The sequence below is a fragment of the Jatropha curcas genome, chromosome 8, assembly GCF_041381405.1.
Source record: "Jatropha curcas cultivar XTBG-Jc1 chromosome 8, XTBG_Jcur_1.0, whole genome shotgun sequence".
In the NCBI taxonomy this organism is placed as follows: domain Eukaryota; kingdom Viridiplantae; phylum Streptophyta; class Magnoliopsida; order Malpighiales; family Euphorbiaceae; genus Jatropha; species Jatropha curcas.
The window spans coordinates 6,155,200-6,177,667 of NC_143158.1; the positions used below are offsets into that span (position 1 = coordinate 6,155,200).

The 22,468-nt window shown below is 33.2% G+C and overlaps 2 protein-coding genes and 1 long non-coding RNA gene across 20 annotated transcripts; 1 reads left to right on the forward strand and 2 right to left on the reverse strand.

Moving 5' to 3' along the window:
- The first annotated feature begins 378 nt into the window (after positions 1-378).
- LOC105633484 (uncharacterized) lies at positions 379-19,786 on the forward strand. 17 transcript variants are annotated; one of them, XR_016322313.1, is made up of 7 exons: positions 3,434-3,568; positions 7,520-10,951; positions 11,408-11,472; positions 13,551-13,979; positions 14,860-17,738; positions 17,938-17,988; positions 19,082-19,786. It is a non-coding gene; the product is annotated as an uncharacterized LOC105633484 (long non-coding RNA). The 17 variants fall into 17 exon arrangements; XR_016322316.1 differs by having other exon boundaries at positions 13,565-13,979; XR_016322304.1 differs by adding an exon at positions 379-1,089 and having other exon boundaries at positions 3,145-3,568; positions 7,520-13,979.
- Positions 2,925-6,682, reverse strand: LOC105633483 (G-type lectin S-receptor-like serine/threonine-protein kinase At1g61550). 2 transcript variants are annotated; one of them, XM_089725505.1, is made up of 7 exons: positions 5,116-6,682; positions 4,657-4,854; positions 4,442-4,596; positions 4,059-4,269; positions 3,727-3,964; positions 3,429-3,579; positions 2,925-3,355 (listed from the first exon to the last, which is right to left on the reverse strand). In XM_089725505.1, the coding sequence occupies exons 1-7, from the start codon at positions 6,209-6,211 to the stop codon at positions 3,047-3,049; spliced, it is 2,358 nt and encodes a 785-aa protein (XP_089581631.1). In that variant the 5' UTR covers positions 6,212-6,682; the 3' UTR covers positions 2,925-3,046. The 2 variants fall into 2 exon arrangements, with proteins under 2 accessions (XP_089581631.1, XP_089581630.1); XM_089725504.1 differs by having other exon boundaries at positions 4,717-4,854; positions 5,116-6,680.
- LOC149494074 (putative cysteine-rich receptor-like protein kinase 16) lies at positions 13,383-16,619 on the reverse strand. Its single transcript, XM_089725506.1, has 7 exons — positions 15,524-16,619; positions 15,124-15,261; positions 14,849-15,003; positions 14,466-14,676; positions 14,134-14,371; positions 13,840-13,990; positions 13,383-13,766 (listed from the first exon to the last, which is right to left on the reverse strand). The coding sequence occupies exons 1-7, from the start codon at positions 16,617-16,619 to the stop codon at positions 13,458-13,460; spliced, it is 2,298 nt and encodes a 765-aa protein (XP_089581632.1). The 3' UTR covers positions 13,383-13,457.
- Positions 19,787-22,468: the final 2,682 nt, after the last annotated feature.

Genomic DNA, 22,468 nt, shown 5'->3' on the forward strand with positions numbered 1-22,468 from the left:
TCATTGTGATCGGTTTGCAGCGCATCCAGGGTTGTAGTCAAGATGGAGACACAAACAATCTTGAGATGGCGAGAGCAAAATTGATGTTCTGTTTTTTTTTTTTTTGGTGCAAGATAGCGATAACCATTACACCCGCTCACGCATGAAGCACACGCGTATAACCAAGGCCAGTGGCGGTCTCGTAAAAAGATGAATATGAGTACTTTGGTTCTTGTGATTACAAAATTGACCTCCATTTGATTCCCTTTTTACCAATCGCAATAATGATAATAGATTGGCAATAATACCCCTCAGTTTTCTACAAAATACAGCACAAAGGAAGGCTAAGCATGGAATAATCAAATCAAGGTGATATCGCCATAAATAGAGAATTAGAAATGAAAAGATGAGAAGAGCTAGGTATTTCTCTCTTTGGTAGGGGAAATTCCAGCTGAGAATGAGGTTTTGCTCTCAGAGAGATATGGATGGTTTCCGGGTGGTTGACTTCCGCCTCTCTGATCGGTAGCGGAGCCTGTGATTTTTCACTTCTTAGATTACTAACAGCCCCAAAGGAAAAGAAAGAAGAAGGAAAATAAAACATCTTTCCCTCTCTCTCTCTCTCTCTCTCTCTCTCTCTCTCTATATATATATATATATATATATATATATATATATATATATTTATGCTGCAACAACAACAATAATAATAATAATAATAATAATAATAATAATAATGATATATTCAGTGACCCAAAAGATCAGATTCGAGGAAATTAAGCATTCTTGGCGGGGCAGCCTTTGCGAGTTGCAGCCATAGTGATGCCATTGTTTCTTTCTTGTCTGATTCAAAGGCATATCTGATCTGAGCCTTGTCTTTCTTCAGATTTCTCTATCTCTGTTAAGTATATGTTTGGTTTGCTGAAATTTTTCCTTTTTATGAGGGTGTGATGATTTTTTTTTAGTGGAAAACAGACGTTGTAAGGAACAGAGCTTTGGCTTGGCAACTTTGAGCTTTCATTTTTCCCTGTTTTTGTTGCAGCCATGGTTATGTGGTTCTCTTTTCTGTCTGACCAAAGGCGAATCTGAGCCTACCTCTCTCAAAAAAGGCAGGTTAGAGTTTATTTCCCAGATGTACTTGTGCTTGTCTGTCATTTTTGGCAGTGGGAGTAACTTAACCAGTATGAGTGTAGCATATTTCCATCCGTCGTCCCTCTTGGTTTAAATGAATTCTGCAAAATTTTAAGTAATTCATTTACAAATCTAGACTTTCATGTTCGGTGCAAATGAAAATTCATTTGAAAATTCATTTTGCAAATGGGGCCTTGTGATTTACCAAATCCCTTGCTTTCTTTCTCTCCTTGTTTGGTTCATTGGAAACTTGTATCTCATTAATTTGGGAACGAGGCTTTGCTCTCAGGCAGGCGGCAGGTTTCAGGGTGGTTGACTCCTCCTGTCCGATTGTTAGCTAAGTCGATGATTTCATTTTTTTTTTTATGTTGGCAACAGCCATTAAACAAAATAAATAAATTAATTAATCAACTTCCTCTGCATTCTGTCTATCTATAATACAATCTTGCACGGAAATGTTTGGAAACTCCTCGGGGCAATTTCTGTAAATTGGGCAATTTGGAAGCACTGTTCCCCTCTCGAAAATACATTTCTATAAACTGGATATTTCTCATATGTTGTCCGTTTCCGTTCCTGCGTTTCCATGCAACATAGATAATATACATAATGTCTATTTGATGAGGCTATGATGATATATCAGTAATCAAAAATCAGGATTAGATATAAATAACCATTTATCTTGGCGGGGCAATCTTTGGAAATAAGCAAAATGAGGTTTCTCTCAATTTCTGTCATTCCTTAATTGCAGTCATGGTTTAATGGTGTTTCTTTCTTGTCCAATTCTTTGGATATCTGATCTGAGCCTCCTTTTCTTTTTATCTTTCTCTTCAAGCCTTGTTTGTTTCACAGGAAAATTTGTACAATGACCAAAATGTTCCTATCTATCTTTGTGTTTTTGAGGCAGTGATGATGTTTCTGATCAGCGAAATCAGACACTCAAAAGGGTAATAACGTTTTTGGCTGCACAATGTTTGCTTCGAACCTCATGGACTAAATAATTACTTTCCCTTTGTTTATTTATTTATTTTGGCTCCAACTCTCTCAGTACCACTTAGTTTCTTTGTTGCAGCCATAGCTCTGGTCACCTTCCTGATTGACACGATAAAATCTGAGCCTCGACTCAAAACGTTTCTTTGTCTGGATTTTCTTTTTACAAATGTTTTCTTTTTCCCTTTTTTTCATTGAAAAAATCTTAGTGGTTAATTGGAGAAAAATGTTCATGATTTCTTTTTGGCCCTTATTTTGGTAGTTAACTAATGAATCCATGATTCCGGATTTTGGTAGTATGTTTATTAATTTCCGTTGGCATATTGTGTAATTGTATATATTTTTTAAACAATTTGAAGGATAAATGTTTTTAGAAAATTGTTGTTGATTTAATTTAAATAATTTATTTTAATTAAATGATAAAATGTGAAATTACATCCGTTTTGAAATTTTCAGGTAATAAATTGAAAATTTTAATTAGTAGATTGAAATATTTTGAAATTTTATAAATTAAATTATGTCCTTTTACTTTTGAAACTTCATATATTCAATTGAAATGTTTATTAATTTGTTAATTTTTTATAATTAAATAAAATATAAAAAGATTTAATTATAAGGCAAAATTTTAATAAATTGGTATTATATTTCAATTCAATCAGTTAATCACATTACTGTAATTTCATTATTTAGTGGTTATTAATTTTAATTCCATTGGATATCATTAGTTTGTATTTCTATTATTTAATGATAAAAAATCAATGTTTATTAAATATTAACGTTTGCTAAATGCAAATGAAGGGGTTAATTAGAATGAAAAAAGGAATAAAATATCAATTAATAGGTGATGTTTTAATATATTGCAATGTTAGCATCCATGGATTAGAAATTGTTTACTCTAAAATGCGATTGTATGCCTGTTTATACAATTTCATTTGAAAAAGGCAAAGCTACGTTATCTGGGCAACATTTCGGTAATGGACACATCATTGACTGAACAAATTTCTTGACCTGATATGTGTCTATTTTCTTCGTCTTCACAATTCTGGACAGAAAATGCAGGTCTTTTAGGACGAGCAATAGCATCATTTTCGTTTTTCAGCATGGAATAAACTTCCAAGATTGAAGGTCTATCCATTGGACTTTCTTGCACGCATAGCAGGGCTACTTGCAGGCATCTCAAGAGCTTACAGGAAGAACATTTATCATCTAATGTTGGATCTATAAATTCCTCACCGCCATTTTCTTTCCACAATTCGTACGCCTGCAATGCGCGAAACAAGATCAATACACCAATTGCCTAATATGTCAAAGCAAGTGTAAAGAAGGTGACTTACATATTCCTGAAGGTTTAGATTTTCACTTGAACCATAAAAACATGTGTTTCTCTTCCCACTTATGATTTGCAGAAGCAAAACTCCAAAGCTATAAACATCATACTTCATGGAGTAGGTACCTCTTTTCACATATTCAGGAGGTACGTAGCCACTGCAATTTTTCATGAATAAATGAGATCATTAAGCCACACACACACACACACACACACACACACACATATATATATGTATATATAAGTATGTATGTATTTGTTAGATGATATGAAATACATTGCTTTTCAAGAAGCAATTTACTTACTATGTCCCAACAATCTGGCCTGTGTTGGCTTCATTGCTCTCCTTCTGAAAAATTCTCGCCATACCAAAATCAGAAATCTTTGGCTTCATCTCATTGTCTAGTAAAATGTTGCTAGCTTTAATATCTCTATGAATTATTGTCAAATTTGAGTATTCTTGAAGGTACATAAGCCCTTGAGCAATCCCTTCAATGATATGAACGCGTCGTTCCAAATTCAATTCCAATCTTCTGTTTTGATCTGCATCAAAAACAGAGTTACGAGTCTAAGCTTCTTTTATTATTTCTAATCTAGAGAGAGAACCAAATAGGGAAATAAATAATATATCACTTACCAAACAAATAGAAATCCAAGCTTTTGTTAGGCATGTACTCATATATCAACATTTTTTCTCCTCTATCAGTGCAAAATCCCAAAAGCCTTATTAGATTAACATGTTGCAGCTTTGCTGTAAGTTTAACTTCGTTCATGAACTCCTTAAATCCTTGATGTGAAGTTTTTGAAAGCCTTTTCACTGCTATTTCCCCTCCCTTTGCAAGTTTACCCTGACGAAGCCCAACAAAATAGTCAATATGGAATTTTCTTACACCCAATGATTCAAATACATAGCAATTTGAATATATTCATTCCAAGTTCATTTTTATATACATATATATAGTTACTAGTTTTATTAACCTTATAAGAAGCACCTAAAATGAAGGATTTGTTGAAATTCACCTTGTAAACAGGTCCATATCCACCCTCTCCAAGCCTATTTTCGCATGAAAAGTTGCCTGTAGCTGCTTTGATTTCAGAAAACTTGAATATTTGCAAATTTGGAGCATTTTGGTACTGATATTCATCAACTGCTGTATCACCAAAACTCAGTTTCCCTGAAACATAAAACACAGAGAATCCAAATGCTGTCAAGAATCATGTTCATAGATATTTACCTATTTCCAAAGAAAGCAAAACAATGGAGTCTATGTAGGCAAAAATAAGAAAATCTTTACCTTTTGATTCAAGTTTTCTGCTTTTTACATAATATGATAGAAACCCAAGTAGGATCAGCAGAGTAATAATTGCAATTGGGATTGAAACTCTAATCCATAAATGCTTTTTCCTTTCATGAACTTCACCAACCTCATAAGCTGCCAATTTATTCCAGGTATTAGAAAGATACACAAAACAACATACAGAAATGATTTAAATACCTCATTCCAGTGCATATAAATATATATGCGAGTGTCTGGCATAGAGATTGCAACTATTTCTTCAGAAAAATAAAATTTTTTATGCTGTTAGAAAAAGTAGTTGGAGAGTATTATTTAGCTGTTTTGAAGTTTTTATGATTACTTTTCTTACAAAAAGTATCAAACAGAACTTAGACAATAGATGAACAATTTCCATACCAGCTCGAGAAAGCTCCCAGTTATCATCGTTTGCAAGCTGAAAAGCATTGTACCCAAGCAATCCCTTTGTCTTGGCATATAAAATTTTAGTCTGAATAGCCTCAACATCATCAAAATTGATCCAAATTGATTTGTTGCTAAAGTAGTTAACTACATATGTAGCATTGTAGCTTGAAATGACTCCATAGCCATAATTAAGGATTACAGATTTGATCAACTTGTAGCCCATTGAACCATCCATTGTAATCTCTGGTCCTGATGCTAGTGCACCAATGGAGTACTTGTCATTTGAGTTCACTAATTTCCATGCATAGCCATGATAAGGCAAACCCAAAACCAGCTTTTCTGATGTCAATCCTCTCCTTAACCATTCCTTTATACCAGAATCAGTACTAATATGACCTAAAGGATCATATAAAGCTGCATGATTACCTGTAATATTCTCTTTTAAAGGCAAATGATAATCATATGCTACAAGATTTGCCCAATCCAAGTTTCTTTGCATGGATTCAACTGGGAAACTCGTATTGGCAATAGTTGGCTGGCGATAAATAGCCATTGTCAGGATAAGTTTTGGCTCAGAAGTACCATTGCTGTTTCTTGACTCAAAATTTATAGCTTCACGCCATTCATCTAAAAGAACTCCAATATTTTCCATGTCGGATGTTGTGTTAGGCCAAAGCCAACAGAGGTCCAGGCCACCAAATCCGTGAAACCTGGCATTTTTCATTGAAGACTCGATAAAAGACTTCCTATAAGAAGGTTTGCTAACCATGCAAGAAAATGTAGAATAGTCTTCATATGCGAGTCCTATTGACAGAACTGGAATGATAGATGGGTTATTACGTTTAATGATACGTGTGAAAGTGTAGAGAGTTGGTTGAGTAGATAAGGGGAAGGAAAGCCGGTAGGTGGAATTGTTTATAGCAGCAAAAGCATAGAAAATGTGAGTGAAAAGAGCAGAATTTACTTCAGATGCAGGGATGTTAGTTGCTGAAGCATAGTAGGCTGCTTTGATCCAATCTTTTGCCTCCAAGAAATGAAAATTGAGAGTGATTAGAAATATTAGGAGGGTAATGGTGGTTTTGGTAGCCATGAAAGAAGAAAGAAAGAGCTTATGCTTATTAGCTGTTAATTTGTGCCTGAGAATTTAGGTTCTTGTAAGGTTCTTGTTGAAGAAAAGTTCTTGTTTTCCCATTTATGTTTTGACTTTGACGATAGCTCAAGTCTTCTGACATGTAACTGCTTTTTGTTTTTTTTTTATTTTTTTGGTTTATGCCTTCAAAATATTTAAATGAGAGAGAATTGGATAGGTAAGATATTTGACAGATATTTTAGATATAATTTTTCCATACGTAATCTTCCAACTTGAAAAATAATATATCAAACAATGTGAAAATTAGACATATCAAATTAGAGAAATTTGATATTTCAGCTTAGAGAAAAATCTTTGTGTAGACATATCAAATTAGGGAAAAATCTTGGATGTAGCTTAGAGAAATTTGGGTTGAGATATTTCAGCTTCATACTGACATTTTGACGTGTTACAATAACAGAAGATGAAAAATTGACTTAGGAAACAGTAAGGATGCTGCAAAATGCTTTGATATCACATGTTCTGAAAAATTACCATTTAATTTCGAAAAATGAGTGATAGCTTGAGATTGACATTTGACAGTATTTTCGAACCATTTAATTTCTAATCACATGGTAAAAATTGATTTCTAATTTCCATTATTAAAATTAAAATATTTAAAGAAAATTTAATCGCAGTGCTCATAAATTAGTTTGAAAACACTTCTAACTATTATATTAATCATAAAAAAAATTATATTAAAAATTTAAATCTTTTTTGTTGAAATAAATTAAATTAAAACTCAAATAAGTTTTAGCTTCGAAATGAATTCAACTCCCAAAATTTTATAAAAATTAGAAAATAATAATTACACGGAACGGCAGTGACGTGGACAGCAATAGTGTTAGTTTAACGGCTTAAAGTTCCACCTACTCTAGTATTTGCCAGTAAAAATAGCGCGCCAAATTGGAAGCGAAGGTTATGTTATGTCAAGCTTGAGCGCGTTTCTTCACGCGCCCACTCCGTGCTTTTTGTCCAGTTCTCATACTCGCCCCTCCCTTTCCTCTAAGCGAACCACCGATTGCTCTTCAATGTCGGCGTCGGCTCGAGTAGCTGTCGTCGGAGACGTAGTGAGTTTCTCTCTCTCGCATTTATTTGCTCTTCGAAGCATGTGTTCCGTTTTCAACTTGGAAATCCTATCTTTGGTTTTGTTGGTGTGGTTAGCAATTGATTAATATAAGTTGTAATTGTGGAATCATTTCATTTTTGGAAAATTTTTATTCAGCAAATTATGTTTCTTTTTTTGAAAATTCTGGGGTTTTTTTGAAGCATGATGATTGGAATCTAGAAGAGGATACAAAGGCTCTTCAACTTCTGCAGGTACTTCTCTTCGCTTTTGTGTGTGTGTGTGTGTGTGTCTGTGTGTCTGTGTGCCTGTTGGGGGGATGGGCGTTTATTACTCTATAAGTAAATATATTCGTGTTCATAACTAAAAAGTAATTTTCCTTGTAATTGAGGAGAAAACATCTGCACTGATTTTGGGATTTGTAATGTGAAAATAGGAGTCATCTGTCACAATTCATTTTAGGTGTTCTGTAGAGGTTTTACATAGTTTTTGGGTTCATTAATGGGCCAAAATGCAATATATCTATGGAAAGTGAATTTAGATGGCATCGTTGAACATGAATTTGGGAGTCATGAGAAATAGACAAAGACGGTAATGGATGGCCGTACTTTGGTGGGCCTGATCCATGGATCCAAGAGAAGAAAAAGATTGGATGTTTTTATCCTAATTATAATTTATGGGACTCGGATCCCACATTGAAAGTACAGAATTTCAATCTAGGGTTTCTATGAACTTGATGCTGGTGCCAACCATTGCTTCTCCCAATTGCAATCATAGCAATCCAATCCATTCTTCTCTTCTTCCTCCTCCTCATCTTAAGCATCACAGCAACGTAATCCCAGAACTGTAACCGACTTTTTCCTCAAAACTGGAGCCTTAACTGATGTAAAATATACTTTCCCTAAAATTGTACGGTGGAAAAGAAAATGATTCACTCAACCTTTTAATGGCAAAAGCACTTGAAGCTTCAGGTTTCAATTTAATAACCCAATGCTACACCCAGCGCAGAGCTCGTCGCGACCCTCTCAGCCATAGCGTAAGAAAAAACGTTTCTATCACCTTCTTTGCTGCTCGAAATGAAGCTATTCTTGATTTGCAGGACCAGATTGATCTCGCCCATCAAATTGTTCTTGCAAAAGTTGATCAACAGGTTTTTAATTCAGGATTCACTTTCAAAGAATCTGTTGAATCGAATATTTGCAATCTAGTTCATAAAATTAATTTTGACTATGATGATCTAGATAATTTTTCAATTAATGGTGTTAAGATTACGCATTGGAATATATATAGAGATAAGCGTGTAATTGCTCATGGAGTTGATAATTTTTTCCATTTCCAGAGGATTTTGTTTATTTTTGCATTTGTGGAATTTTTTCCTTATAAATTTATTGTTTTCGAATTTCTACTTTGTCGTTGATTTCAAATTTTTTCCTTATAAACCAGAGTCTACTTTTGAACCATATAAGAAAGAACTGAATTCTGCTAATCCATTGTTAAACCGATCAATTCGCACATACCCGATTAACTCAGGCCTGTTATTAAAATATTAAAAATAGGACTTGGGAAAAATAAACTTTCACAATTTCAATTTCTTATACCTTTTAGTTTTCACTGCTTCTCATACTCCAAACCACCGCACATGCTCCACTTTCACCACCTTCAATGCTTCGATTTTGCTGAGCTATAAACTGTTATAGCAATTTTCTTGCACATCCATACTTAGTGTCAACCTTGAACTTTATTCAATGTCATCAGTGGTGGAGCTACCGCCGGCTGTCCCCTTATTTTAAATTTTTCTTTTTGAAATTTACCTTTTAAAATATAGAAAATTTTACTTTTTATTTATAAAATAATGATTTCTTTTGATACCGTACCTCTCAATTTTGAAATTTTCTTTTTGCTCTCTCTAATTATTTTTTTTAGTTCGGGCCACTGACTGTCATGGTTGCAGAAATAAAATAAAGACTTAATTTTAATAGAAATAAAAGTTCAAAGACTTAATACTTAATTAAACCCTCTCATTAATATATTGCAATTAAGTTTAACTGAGACGTGCACTTAATCGTACGAAAATTACTCAAAAGATTCCTTCCATATCCAATATCCATTAACGACTAAAAAGCCAGAAGCCCAAAGCCAACCACCAGAGGGCAAAAACGGAAGATTGGAAAACCAAGCCCCCTCTAAACAAAGAGCAGAGACCAACCTAGGGTTTTGACACTGACTGGAAAACGAATGAGGCTCTTATCGGGGCCGATGATTTCATCGGTCCAATCTCTCTCTCTCTCTCTCTCTCTCTCTCTCTCTCTCCATACAAAGTGTTCTCTTCTTTTCTTTTTTTTTTTTCTTTTTCTTTTTCTTTATCATTCCCTTTCTGATGCAAACACATACATATAAGGCTGTGATGATACGTTCCTTTCCAGAGTGTCCAATCAGGCAACAAATGGCGAAAGTACCCGCTTCTTATCGGCGGGGCGACCCGGATGGCCGATGAAAACGACCATTTTCGCTGGCAACCGGTTCTCGCAGCCATGGCGGTAGTGCTTCACCTTTCTCTTGCCTCATCATATAGTATCCGGATCTGAGCCGCCTCCTTAATTATCTCCCTCTCGTTTCAGCTTTTTGCTTTTTTCTCGATCAGTTCTTTTTTAATTCAGCTCATATGGAACTTTCAATTTTTTTTTTTTAGTCAATGATCATAACTGCCGGTGATGGGCAACCGGAAGAGGCCATAACTTTGAACCAAACGGCGGCGAGTGACCGCAATGGGACTGCGTGTGAACTGTATGAGCTTAACAGAGTGGGAAATTGACAATTTGGACTGATTAATTTTTTTATTTCTTGATTGGATATCCGGTTAAACTTAAAATAATCAGACTTGAGCTGATCTAATAATTTAAGTTCAAACTAATAGAATATTTAATTGATTTTTTTTTTTTTTTTTTGGTTGAAATTTGTTTGAAAAGAAAAGATAAAGCTATTTATTCCCATTCTATATTTGAGTTTTTTTTTTTTCCATTTTAACATTTAATATTTTTAATAAAAGAAATGATAATTTTTAATTTTTTAATAAAAGTGACTAAATTTAAAGAATTTTTATAATTAATTAAATATTAAGGATTAAATTTAATATTTATCCTCAAAGAAGTGTAAAGAGGAGCATTGTTATTCGCGATTTTGGTGCAAGAAAGCGATAACCATTACTCCCGCTCACGCATTAAGCACACGGGTATAACCAAGGCCAGTGGCGGTCTCGTAAAAAGATGAACATGAGTACTTCGGTTCTTGTGATTACAAAATTGACCTCCATTTGATTCCCTTTTTACCAATCGCAATAATGATAATAGATTGGCAATAATACCCCTCAGTTTTCCACAAAATACAGCACAAAGGAAGGCTAAGCATGGAATAATCAAATCAAGGTGATATCGCCATAAATAGAGAATTTGAAATGAAAAGATGAGAAGAGCTAGGTATTTCTCTCTTTGGTAGGGGAAATTCCAGCTGAGAATGAGGTTTTGCTCTCAGAGAGATATGGATGGTTTCCGGGTGGTTGACTTCCGCCTCTCTGATCGGTAGCGGAGCCTGTGATTTTTCACTTCTTAGATTACCAACAGCCCCAAAAGGAAGAAAAGGTAAAGAAAGAAAAAGGAAAATAAAACATCTCTCTCTCTCTCTCTCTCTCTCTCTCTCTCTCTATATATATATATATATATATATATATATGCAACAACAACAATAATAATAATAATAGTAGTAGTAATAATAATAATAATAAGACTGTGATGATATATTCAGTGACCCAAAAGATCAGATTCGAGAGAACTGAAGCATTCTTGGCGGGGCAGCCTTTGCGAGCTGCAGCCATAGTGATGCCATTGTTTCTTTCTTGTCTGATTCAAAGGCATATCTGATCTGAACCTTGTCTTTCTTCAGATTTCTCTATCTCTGTTAAGTATCTGTTTGGTTTGCTGAAATTTTTCCTTTTTATGAGGCTGTGATGATTTTTTTTAGTGGAAAACAGACGTTGTAAGGAACAGAGCTTTGGCTAGGCAACTTTGAGCTTTGATTTTCCCCTGTTTTTGTTGCAGCCATGGTCATGTTGTTCTCTTTTCTGTCTGACCAAAGGCGAATCTGAGCCTACCTCTCAAGGCAGGTTAGAGTTTATTTCCCAGATGTCCTTGTGCTTGTCTGTCAATTTTGGCAGTGGGAGTAACTTAACCAGTATGAGTGTGGTTTATTTCCATCCGTCGTCTCTCTTGGTTTAAATGAATTCTACAAAATTTTAAATGAATTCATTTACAAATCTAGACTTTCATGTTTGGTGCAAATGAAAATTCATTTGAAATGTCATTTTGTAAATGGGGCCTTGTGATTTACCAAATCCCTTGGTTTCTTTCTCTCCTTGTTTGGTTCATTGGAAACTTGTATCTCATTAATTTGGGAATGAGGCTTTGCTCTCAGGCAGGCGGCAGGTTTCAGGGTGGTTGACTCCTCCTGTTAGATTGTTAGCTAAGTCGATGATTTCATTTTTTTTTATGTTGGCAACAGCCATTAAACAAAATTAATTAATTAATTAATCAACTTCCTCTGCATTCTGTCTATCTATATATAATATACTATGTCGCACGGAAATGTTTGGAAACTCCTCGGGGCAATTTGGAAGCTCTGTTCCCCTCTCGAAAATACATTTCTATAAACTGGATATTTCTCATATGTTGTCCGTTTCCGTTCCTGCGTTTCCATGCAACATAGATAATATACATAATGTCTATTTGATGAGGCTATGATGATATATCAGTAATCAAAAATCAGGATTAGATATAAATAACCATTTATCTTGGCGGGGCAATCTTTGGAAATAAGCAAAATGAGGTTTCTCTCAATTTCTGTCATTCCTTAATTGCAGTCATGGTTTAATGGTGTTTCTTTCTTGTCCAATTCTTTGGATATCTGATCTGAGCCTCCTTTTCTTTTTATCTTTCTCTTCAAGCCTTGTTTGTTTCACAGGAAAATTTGTACAATGACCAAAATGTTCCTATCTATCTTTGTGTTTTTGAGGCAGTGATGATGTTTCTGATCAGCGAAATCAGACACTCAAAAGGGTAATAACGTTTTTGGCTGCACAATGTTTGCTTCGAACCTCATGGACTAAATAATTACTTTCCCTTTGTTTATTTATTTATTTATTTATATTGGCTCCAACTCTCTCACTCCCACTTAGTTTCTTTGTTGCAGCCATAGCTCTGTTCACCTTCCTGATTGACACAATAAAATCTGAGCCTCGACTCAAAACGTTTCTTGGTCTGGATTTTCTTTTTACAAATGTTTTCTTTTTCCCTTTTTTTTATTGAAAAAATCTTAGTGATTAATTGGAGAAAAATGTTAATAATTTCTTTTTGGCCCTTATTTTGGTAGTTAACTAATGAATCCACGACTCCAGATTAATAGAGTTTTGAGTTTATTACTGGTAGTAGTATGTTTATATAATTCTGGTTGGCATATTGTGTAATTGTATATTTTTTTAAAACAATTTGAAGGATAAATGTTTTTAGAAAACTGTTGTTGATTTAATTTAAATAATTTATTTTAATTAAATGATAAAATGTGAAATTACATCCGTTTAGAAATTTTCAAGTAATAAATTGAAATTTTTAATTAATAGATTGAAATATTTGAAATGTTTATAAAATAAATTATGTCCTTTTTACTTTCTTCTTTTTGAAACTTCATATTTTCAATTGAAACGTTTATTAATTTGTTAATTTTTTATAATTAAATAAAATACAAAAAGATTTAATTATAAGGCAAAATTTTAATAAATTGGTATTATATTTCAATTCAATTAGTTAGTCACATTACTGTAATTTCATTATTTAGTGGTTATTAATTATAATTCCATTGGATATCATTAGTTTGTATTTCTATTATTTAATGATAAAAAATCATCTTAATTAAATACTAATGTTTGCTAAATGCAAATGAAGGGGTTAATTAGAATGAAAAAGGGAATAAAATGTCAATTAATAGGTGATGTTTTAACATATTGCAATGTTAGCATCCATGGATTAGAAATTGTTTACTCTAAAATGCAATTGTATGCCTGTTTATACAATTTCATTTGAAAAAGACAAAGCTATGTTATCTGGGCAACATTTCGGTAATGGACACATCATTGACTGAACAAATTTCTTGACCTGGTGTGTGTCTATTTTCTTCGTCTTCACAATTCAGGACAGAAAATGCAGGTCTTTTAGGACGAGCAATAGCATCATTTTCGTTTTTCAGCATGGAATAAACTTCCAAGATTGAAGGTCTATCCAATGGACTTTCTTGCACGCATAGCAGGGCTACTTGCAGGTATCTCAAGAGCTTACAGGAAGAACATTTATCATCTAATGTTGGATCTATAAATTCCTCACCGCCATTTTCTTTCCACAATTCGTACGCCTGCAATGCGCGAAACAAGATCAATCTACCAATTGCCTAATATGTCAAAGCAAGTGTAAAGAAGGTGACTTACATATTCCTGAAGGTTTAGATTTTCACTTGAACCATAAAAACATGTGTTTCTCTTCCCACTTATGATTTGCAGAAGCAAAACTCCAAAGCTATAAACATCATACTTCATGGAGTAGGTACCTCTTTTCACATATTCAGGAGGTACGTAGCCACTGCAATTTTTCATGAATAAATGAGATCATTAAGCCACACACACACACACACACACACACACACACATATATGTATATATAAGTATGTATGTATTTGTTAGATGGTATGAAATACATTGCTTTTCAAGAAGCAATTTACTTACTATGTCCCAACAATCTGGCCTGTGTTGGCTTCATTGCTCTCCTTCTGCAAAATTCTCGCCATACCAAAATCAGAAATCTTTGGCTTCATCTCATTGTCTAGTAAAATGTTGCTAGCTTTAATATCTCTATGAATTATTGTCAAATTTGAGTATTCTTGAAGGTACATAAGCCCTTGAGCAATCCCTTCAATGATATGAACGCGTCGTTCCAAATTCAATTCCAATCTTCTCTTTTGATCTGCATCAAAAACAGAGTTACGAGCCTAAGCTTCTTTTATTATTTCTAATCTGGAGAGAGAACCAAATAGGGAAATAAATAATATATCATTTACCAAACAAATAGAAATCCAAGCTTTTGTTAGGCATGTACTCATATATCAACATTTTCTCTCCTCTATCAGTGCAAAATCCCAAAAGCCTTATTAGATTAACATGTTGCAGCTTTGCTGTAAGTTTAACTTCGTTCATGAACTCCTTAAATCCTTGATGTGAAGTTTTTGAAAGCCTTTTCACTGCTATTTCCCCTCCCTTTGCAAGTTTACCCTGACGAAGCCCAACAAAATAGTCAATATGGAATTTTCTTACACCCAATGATTCAAATACATAGCAATTTGAATATATTCATTCCAAGTTCATTTTTATATACATATATATAGTTACTAGTTTTATTAACCTTATAAGAAGCACCTAAAATGAAGGATTTGTTGAAATTCACCTTGTAAACAGGTCCATATCCACCCTCTCCAAGCCTATTTTCGCATGAAAAGTTGCCTGTAGCTGCTTTGATTTCAGAAAACTTGAATATTTGCAAATTTGGAGCATTTTGGTACTGATATTCATCAACTGCTGTATCACCAAAACTCAGTTTCCCTGAAACATAAAACACAGAGAATCCAAATGCTGTCAAGAATCATGTTCATAGATATTTACCTATTTCCAAAGAAAGCAAAACAATGGAGTCTATGTAGGCAAAAATAAGAAAATCTTTACCTTTTGATTCAAGTTTTCTGCTTTTTACATAATATGATAGAAACCCAAGTAGGATCAGCAGAGTAATAATTGCAATTGGGATTGAAACTCTAATCCATAAATGCTTTTTCCTTTCATGAACTTCACCAACCTCATAAGCTGCCAATTTATTCCAGGTATTAGAAAGATACACAAAACAACTTACAGAAATTATTTAAATACCTCATTCCAGTGCATATAATTATATATACGATTGTCTGGCATACAGATTGCAACTATTTCTTCAGAAAAATAAAATTTTTTATGCTGTTAGAAAAAGTAGTTGGAGAGTATTATTTAGCTGCTTTCAAGCTTTTATGATTACTTTTCTTAACAAAAAGTATCAAACAGAACTTAGGTAATAGATGAACAATTTCCATACCAGCTCGAGAAAGCTCCCAGTTATCATCGTTTCCAAGCTGAAAAGCATTGTACCCAAGCAATCCCTTTGTCTTGGCATATAAAATTTTAGTCTGAATAGCCTCAACGTCATCGAAATTGATCCAAATTGATTTGATTCTAAAGTAGTTAACTACATATGTAGCATTGTAGCTTGAAATGGCTCCATAGCCATAATCACGGATTACAGATTTGATCAACTTGTAGCCTATTGAACCATCCTTTGTAACCTCTTGTCCTGATGCTAGTGCACCAATGGAGTACTTGTCATCTGAGTTCACTAATTTCCATGCATAGCCATGATAAGGCAAACCCAAAACCAGCTTTTCTGATGTCAATCCTCTCCTTAACCATCCCTTTATACCAGAATCAGTACTAATATGACCTAAAGGATCAAATAAAGCTGCATGATTACCTGTAATATTCTCTTTTAAAGGCAAATGATAATCATAGGCTACAAGATTTGCCCAATCCAAGTTTCTTTGCATGGATTCAACTGGGAAACTCGTATTGGCAATAGTTGGCTGGCGATAAATAGCCATTGTCAGGATAAGTTTTGGCTCAGAAGTACCATTGCTGTTTCTTGACTCAAAATTTATAGCTTCACGCCATTCATCTAAAAGAACTCCAATATTTTCCATGTCGGATGTTGTGTTAGGCCAAAGCCAACAGAGGTCCAGGCCACCAAATCCGTGAAACCTGGCTTTTTTCATTGAAGACTTGATAAAAGACTTCCTATAAGAAGGTTTGCTAACCATGGAAGAAAATGTTGAATAGTCTCTATATGCGAGTCCTATTGACAGAACTGGAATGACAGATGGGTTATTTCGTTTAATGTTAACTGTGAAAGTCGAGAGAGATGATTCAGTAGAGAAGGGGAACGAAAGCTGGTAAGTGGAAGTGTTTATAGCAGCAAAAGCATAGAAAATGTGAGTGAAAAGAGCAGAATTTACTTCAGATGCAGGGAGGTTACTCGAGGAATCATAGTAGGCTGCTTTGATCCAATCTTTTGCCCCCAAGAAATGAAAATTGAGAGTGATTAGAAATATTAGGAGGGTAATGGTGGTTTTGGTAGCCATGAAAGAAGAAAGAAAGAGCTTATACTTATTAGCTGTTAATTTGTGCCTGAGAATTTAGGTTCTTGTAAGGTTCTTAATGAAGAAAAGTTCTTGTTTTCCCATTTATGTTTTGACTTCGACGATAGCTCAAGTCTTCTGACACGTAACTGTTTTTTTTTTTTTTTTTTTTTTTTTTGGTAAAATATTTAAATGAGAGAATTGGATAGGTCAGATATTTGACAGATATATTTTAGATATAATTTTTCCATACGTAATCTTCCAACTTGAAAAATCATATATCAAACAATGTAAAAATAATGTAAAATGTAAAAATTAGATATATCAAATTAGAGAAATTTGATATTTCAGCTTAGAGAAAAATCTTTGTATAGACATATTAAATTAGGGAAAAATCTTGGATGTAGCTTAGAGAAATTTGGGTTGAGATATTTCAGCTTCATATTGACATTTTGACGTGTTACAATAACAGAAGATGAAAAATTGACTTAGGAAACAGTAAGGATGCTGCAAAATGCTTTGATATCACATGCTCTGAAAAATTGCCATTTAATTTTGAAAAATGAGTCATAGCTTGAGATTGACATTTGGCAGTATTTTCTAATTCACATGGTAAAAATTGATTTCTAATTTCCATTATTGAATTCAACTCAATTAAAATTAAAATATTTAAAGAAAATTTAATCGCAGTGCTCATAAATTAGTTTGAAAACACTTCTAACTATTATATTAAGCATAAAAAAAATTATATTAAAAATTTAAATCTTTGTTGTTGAAATAAATTAAATTAAAACTCAAATAAGTTTTAGCTTCGAAATGAATTCAACTCCCAAAAATTTATAAAAATAAAAAAATAATAATTACACGGAACGGCAGTGACGTGGACAGCAATAGTATTAGTTTAACGGCTTAAAGTTCCACCTACTCTAGTATTTGCCAGTAAAAATAGCGCGCGAAATTGGAAGCGAAGGTTATGTTATGTCAAACTTAAGCGCGTTTCTTCACGCGCCCTTTCCGTGCTTTTTGTCCAGTTCTCATACTCGCCCCTTCCTTTCCTCTAAGCGAACCACCGATTGCTCTTCAATGTCGGCGTCGGCTCGAGTAGCTGTCGTCGGAGACGTAGTGAGTTTCTCTCTCTCGCATTTATTTGCTCTTCGAAGCATGTGTTCCGTTTTCAACTTGGAAACCCTATCTTTGGTTTTGTTGGTGTGGTTAGCAATTGATTAATATAAGTTTTAATTGTGGAATCATTTCATTTTTGGAAAATTTTTATTCAGCAAATTATGTTGCTTTGTTTGAAAATTCTGGGGTTTTTTTGAAGCATGATGATTGGAATCTGGAAGAGGATACAAAGGCTCTTCAACTTCTGCAGGTACTTCTCTTCGCTTTTTGTGTGTGTGTGTCTGTCGGGGGGATGGGCGTTTATTACTCTATAATTCTATATATTCGTGTTCATAACTAAAAAGTAATTTTCCTTGTAATTGAGGAGAAAACATCTGCACTGATTTTGGGATTTGTAATGTGAAAATAGGAGTCATCTGTCACAATTCATTTTAGGTGTTCTGTAGAGGTTTTGCAGAGTTTTTGGGTTCATTAATGGGCCAAAATGCAATATATCTATGGAAAGTGAATTTAGATGGCATCGTTGAACATGAATTTGGGAGTCATGAGAAATAGACAAAGACGATAATGGATGGCCGTACTTTGGTGGGCCTGATCCATGGATCCAAGGATCCAAGAGAAGAAAAAGATGATGTTATTATCCCAATTATAATTTATGGGACTTGGATCCCACATTGAAAGTACAGAATTTCAATGTAGGGTTTCTATGAACTTGATGCTGGTGCCAACCATTGCGTCTCCCAATTGCAATCAAGAGACACAGGTGGTTATGCCGACATTATATTGGGTTGTCTGTATCAGTTAAAACCACTAAACTTTGGCATGCAAAAGACACCCTTAATTAAGTTGATGCTCATCATAGTGCCCCTTTTCTTGTGTTTCTCTTTTTCTGCATTGAAGGATAGTTTCTGCTGGAACTAAAGACACTCACATATGCATACATTTCATATTTAAAAATATTGGTGTAGGAAAAATGTAACACAGGTGAACAATCCTGCATTAAGGATGCTAATAAGCAGGACTGAGATTGAGTTTAAGTTGAGGTTGCTATGTGCTTATTTGGGCCATGGACTATTCAAGCTTTTTGTAGTGCCTATTTGAGTTTAGCTAACTTTGGGAGTCCATCTTGAGATTCATTTCAGAATTCTAAAAATTGATTTTAGTAAAAATTCTATGTAAGATTAAGTTGTTGAGGGTCAACAAACTCTTTATAGCTTGGTGTTGTTGCCTTTAAGCATCCATTTTTTTTTTCTCTCAATTTTCTTTCAGATTTCCGTGAGCATTTCCTATTATTTTTGTGCATAGCTATCCTCTACCTACCTAATATATGTTGCATTATGCAGCTGGATTTGGTGCTGTTTACAGGCAGGTTTTCTTCTCCATCACCTTTTACCTGTATGGTGTCTTTGGCTGGTCCTCATTTAATTCATACACGGTGCCTTCACAACCCTTTTTGACTGTCTTCACTGACAAGCCAAATGTCAAGGAAATATTTAAAAGGGATCTGGTTCCATGTGGGACACCAACAATTTTCAGTTCATATTGACATATAGTGCATGCAGATGCACTATATGCATGTTCATGAGAATTATGAAAATCAGCCTTATATGTACCATGACCAGTCATTCTGAGTATGCGTTTGCAACATTACTAGTAAAATGTAAATCTAACCTATTAGACTTTTTGGCCTTTTGTTATGTTTTCTTGTCCTCCCATCTCCTTGGGCCTTGTTTAGGTGATTTTGGTAATGAGAATGTAGAGCTCGTCCAAAGTGTTGCAGATCTTAAATTTCCTAAAGCTGTTATTTTGGGAAATCACGATTCCTGGTGTACTCAGAAGTTCTCTCAAAAGTAAGTCTATATTGCTGCAGCCCACTTTATTATTGCATCTTATTCATTGGTTCTATGTATTAAAATGAGTTGTTTGTTCTGTGCTTTGGGCAATTTTCTTTTTTAAATTTATGGGGACCGGTACTGTTAAATATAATAAACAGTTGTCTCAGTTCTTATGTGCGATGTTAATAAGATAAACAGCTGTTTCAGTTCTTATATGCAATGTTAATCGGGTAATCTGAATAAAGAAAGAAAGAAAAACAAAGGAAGTTTCCAAGTTTGAAATTTTTTATAAGAGTATGTTTCTTGTTTGTGCTTGTGTTTATGTGATATATTGCAGATAGCTAGCCTTATTCTCTGAGTTTTGTAAAATAGGCCATAGGAGTATGTTTTCATATTCCTGACATAAAGTTAATTCATTTTACATTATTATTATTTTTATTTGAATATTAACCCAGGCCTGTTATTAAAATATTAAAAATAAGTCTTAGGGAAAATAAACTTTCACAATTTCAATTTCTTATACCTTTCAGTTTTCACTGCTTCTCATACTCCAAACCACTGCACATGCTCCACTTTCACCACCTTCACTGCTTCGATTTTGCTGAGCTATAAACTGTTATAGCAATTTTCTTGTACATCCGTACTTAGTGTCAACCTTTAACTTATTCAATTTTCTTCATTATGTTCCTTGAAAATTAAATTCTAAATCGATCGACAGTAATTAGCGAATTAATGTCATCAATGGTGGAACTACCGCCGGCCGGCCGCCCCTTTAATTTTCTTGGTCCCGTCCCATGAATGTAAAAATTTTAATAGTATCGCGGACATGATAGTGATGATCCATTATACAATGATGGAGTTGAAGTACATCTGATCTTATTGTAATTTTGTGGGCTCTTGTATATCCTGTTAACAGTTGTGTACTATTTTATTTTAGAAGTGGCATTTCTGTCTTTAGCGATCCTTTAAGACCAAGGTTTTGCTTTTCAGTTTCTTTTTCCCTTTTGTTTTGTGCACCAACTTTCAAGCACTTTGTGTTGTGGCCTTTTTGACTCGGTCTACCAATTTGGACTCAACCTAAATTTTACTCAGGTTAATTTAAAAAATTACTGCAAATACTTTTAGTAAAATTAAAATCTATGGATCATATTGTTTAATTTAGTAAAGTTTTTTAGTGTTTTATTACTATTAAAGAATAATAAAAATATCAAACAAAATTTTATGGTAAAATGTCTTGCGAAATTATTGAATTATTACTAATTATAAATTTGTTAATATGTTAATAATTAAGTAGTCCCTCCGTCTATAAATATATGTCATTTAAGTTTTTTACACTTTAATTAAGAAAATAATTTTTTAAAAAATTATTTAAACTGTTCGTTATTTTGACCAAATTACTGATTGTTAATTAAGAAAAGAATATTATTTCTTAATATTCAAAAGCGATAAATATTTGTGCATAAAAATACTATCTCAAATAACTATATTTATAAACAGAAAATATTTCTCCATTTGTAATGTAATAATGTAATGATAAAATTGCTCATTTGTAACGAGGAGATAGTCTCTACAAAAAGCAAGAAAAATGCACTTTGTGGGTTGCTCATTATTCAATTTTTTTTCTAAAATTCAACCTTTTTAAAATTTATTTGTATTGAAAATAATTTTATTTTTCTTGAAATAATTTTTTTAGGAAAAAAAAATAACAGTCACTTGGTCTATGATATTTTAAGGGACATAAGATTGAAATTAGTTGGTTTTGTCTGTTTTGTCTGCTGTCAGCTTTACTTGTTTCAGTGACTCCTGTAATTGGGTCACTTGATGACCATTGGCTTTTAACTTTATTTATTTATTTATTTATTTATCTTAATTCATGTGAATCCACTTTATGTATTTTAATGAAAATATAACTTCTAATAAATACAAAGACCATGTGCCTCAGTTTGGAGTGAACATAGCAAATATGTCCCTCAAAATCTATTTTTGGCATTGGAATAATCAAATTTCATTTTCCTGATAAGGACCTCCAATTAATAATTGACAAATTCTCTATCTCCATAGAATTTAATTAGGTCCCCTCCTTGTGGGGTCCCCTATTCTTTAAGGACTAGTCAATCAATTCTATATTTCTATTTCACCACCTACCGAATTGTCTATGACAAAACATAGCATTTCTATTCCTCTATCCATTTATATATTTTCCTAGTCTAATACAATAATATTGAAGTTTGAGATAATACAGGCTTTCATCATTTATATATAAAATAAATTATATATCAAGGATAATGATAGGTTAATATAATAGTTGAGTTGTAATTTATATAGTTTAATATTCAGTTTAGGGTATTTTGTTATTTGAACGGTTATGCAGAAAAAATGTAAATCTTCTTTTTAATAGAAGAAATAAATTTGAAAGTGATCATATCGGACTGTAGAATGATCATGGAACAACCGATCACATATTATGCAAATATTATGCTCTGTCAGCTCAATCAGATACTTCAAATCAAGATTGTATTTTTTTTAGTTTTTGTATAAGTAATTTATTATTAGACTTTCTATATAAAAATATAAAAACATATTGATCTGTATTTCACATACAATTTATTTTAACTTTTTAATGAAATTTCTAATTTGATTAAAAACATTTATTTTGAAAATTTCCACGTTATAATTAAATTTATATTCAATCAAATATTAAATTAAGATTTTATTCCTAAAGAAAAAAAAAAACAAAATAAGATTTAGATTACCAATCCTAATCACTGTCATATTCTTTATTCACTCAACCAAATATCTAAGAAAAAAACAATTGAAGTTATGATTTGGATCTTTTATTAGGAAAAATAAAACAAAACTTTGTAATTATTATTAAATAGACTTTATGAATAAAAG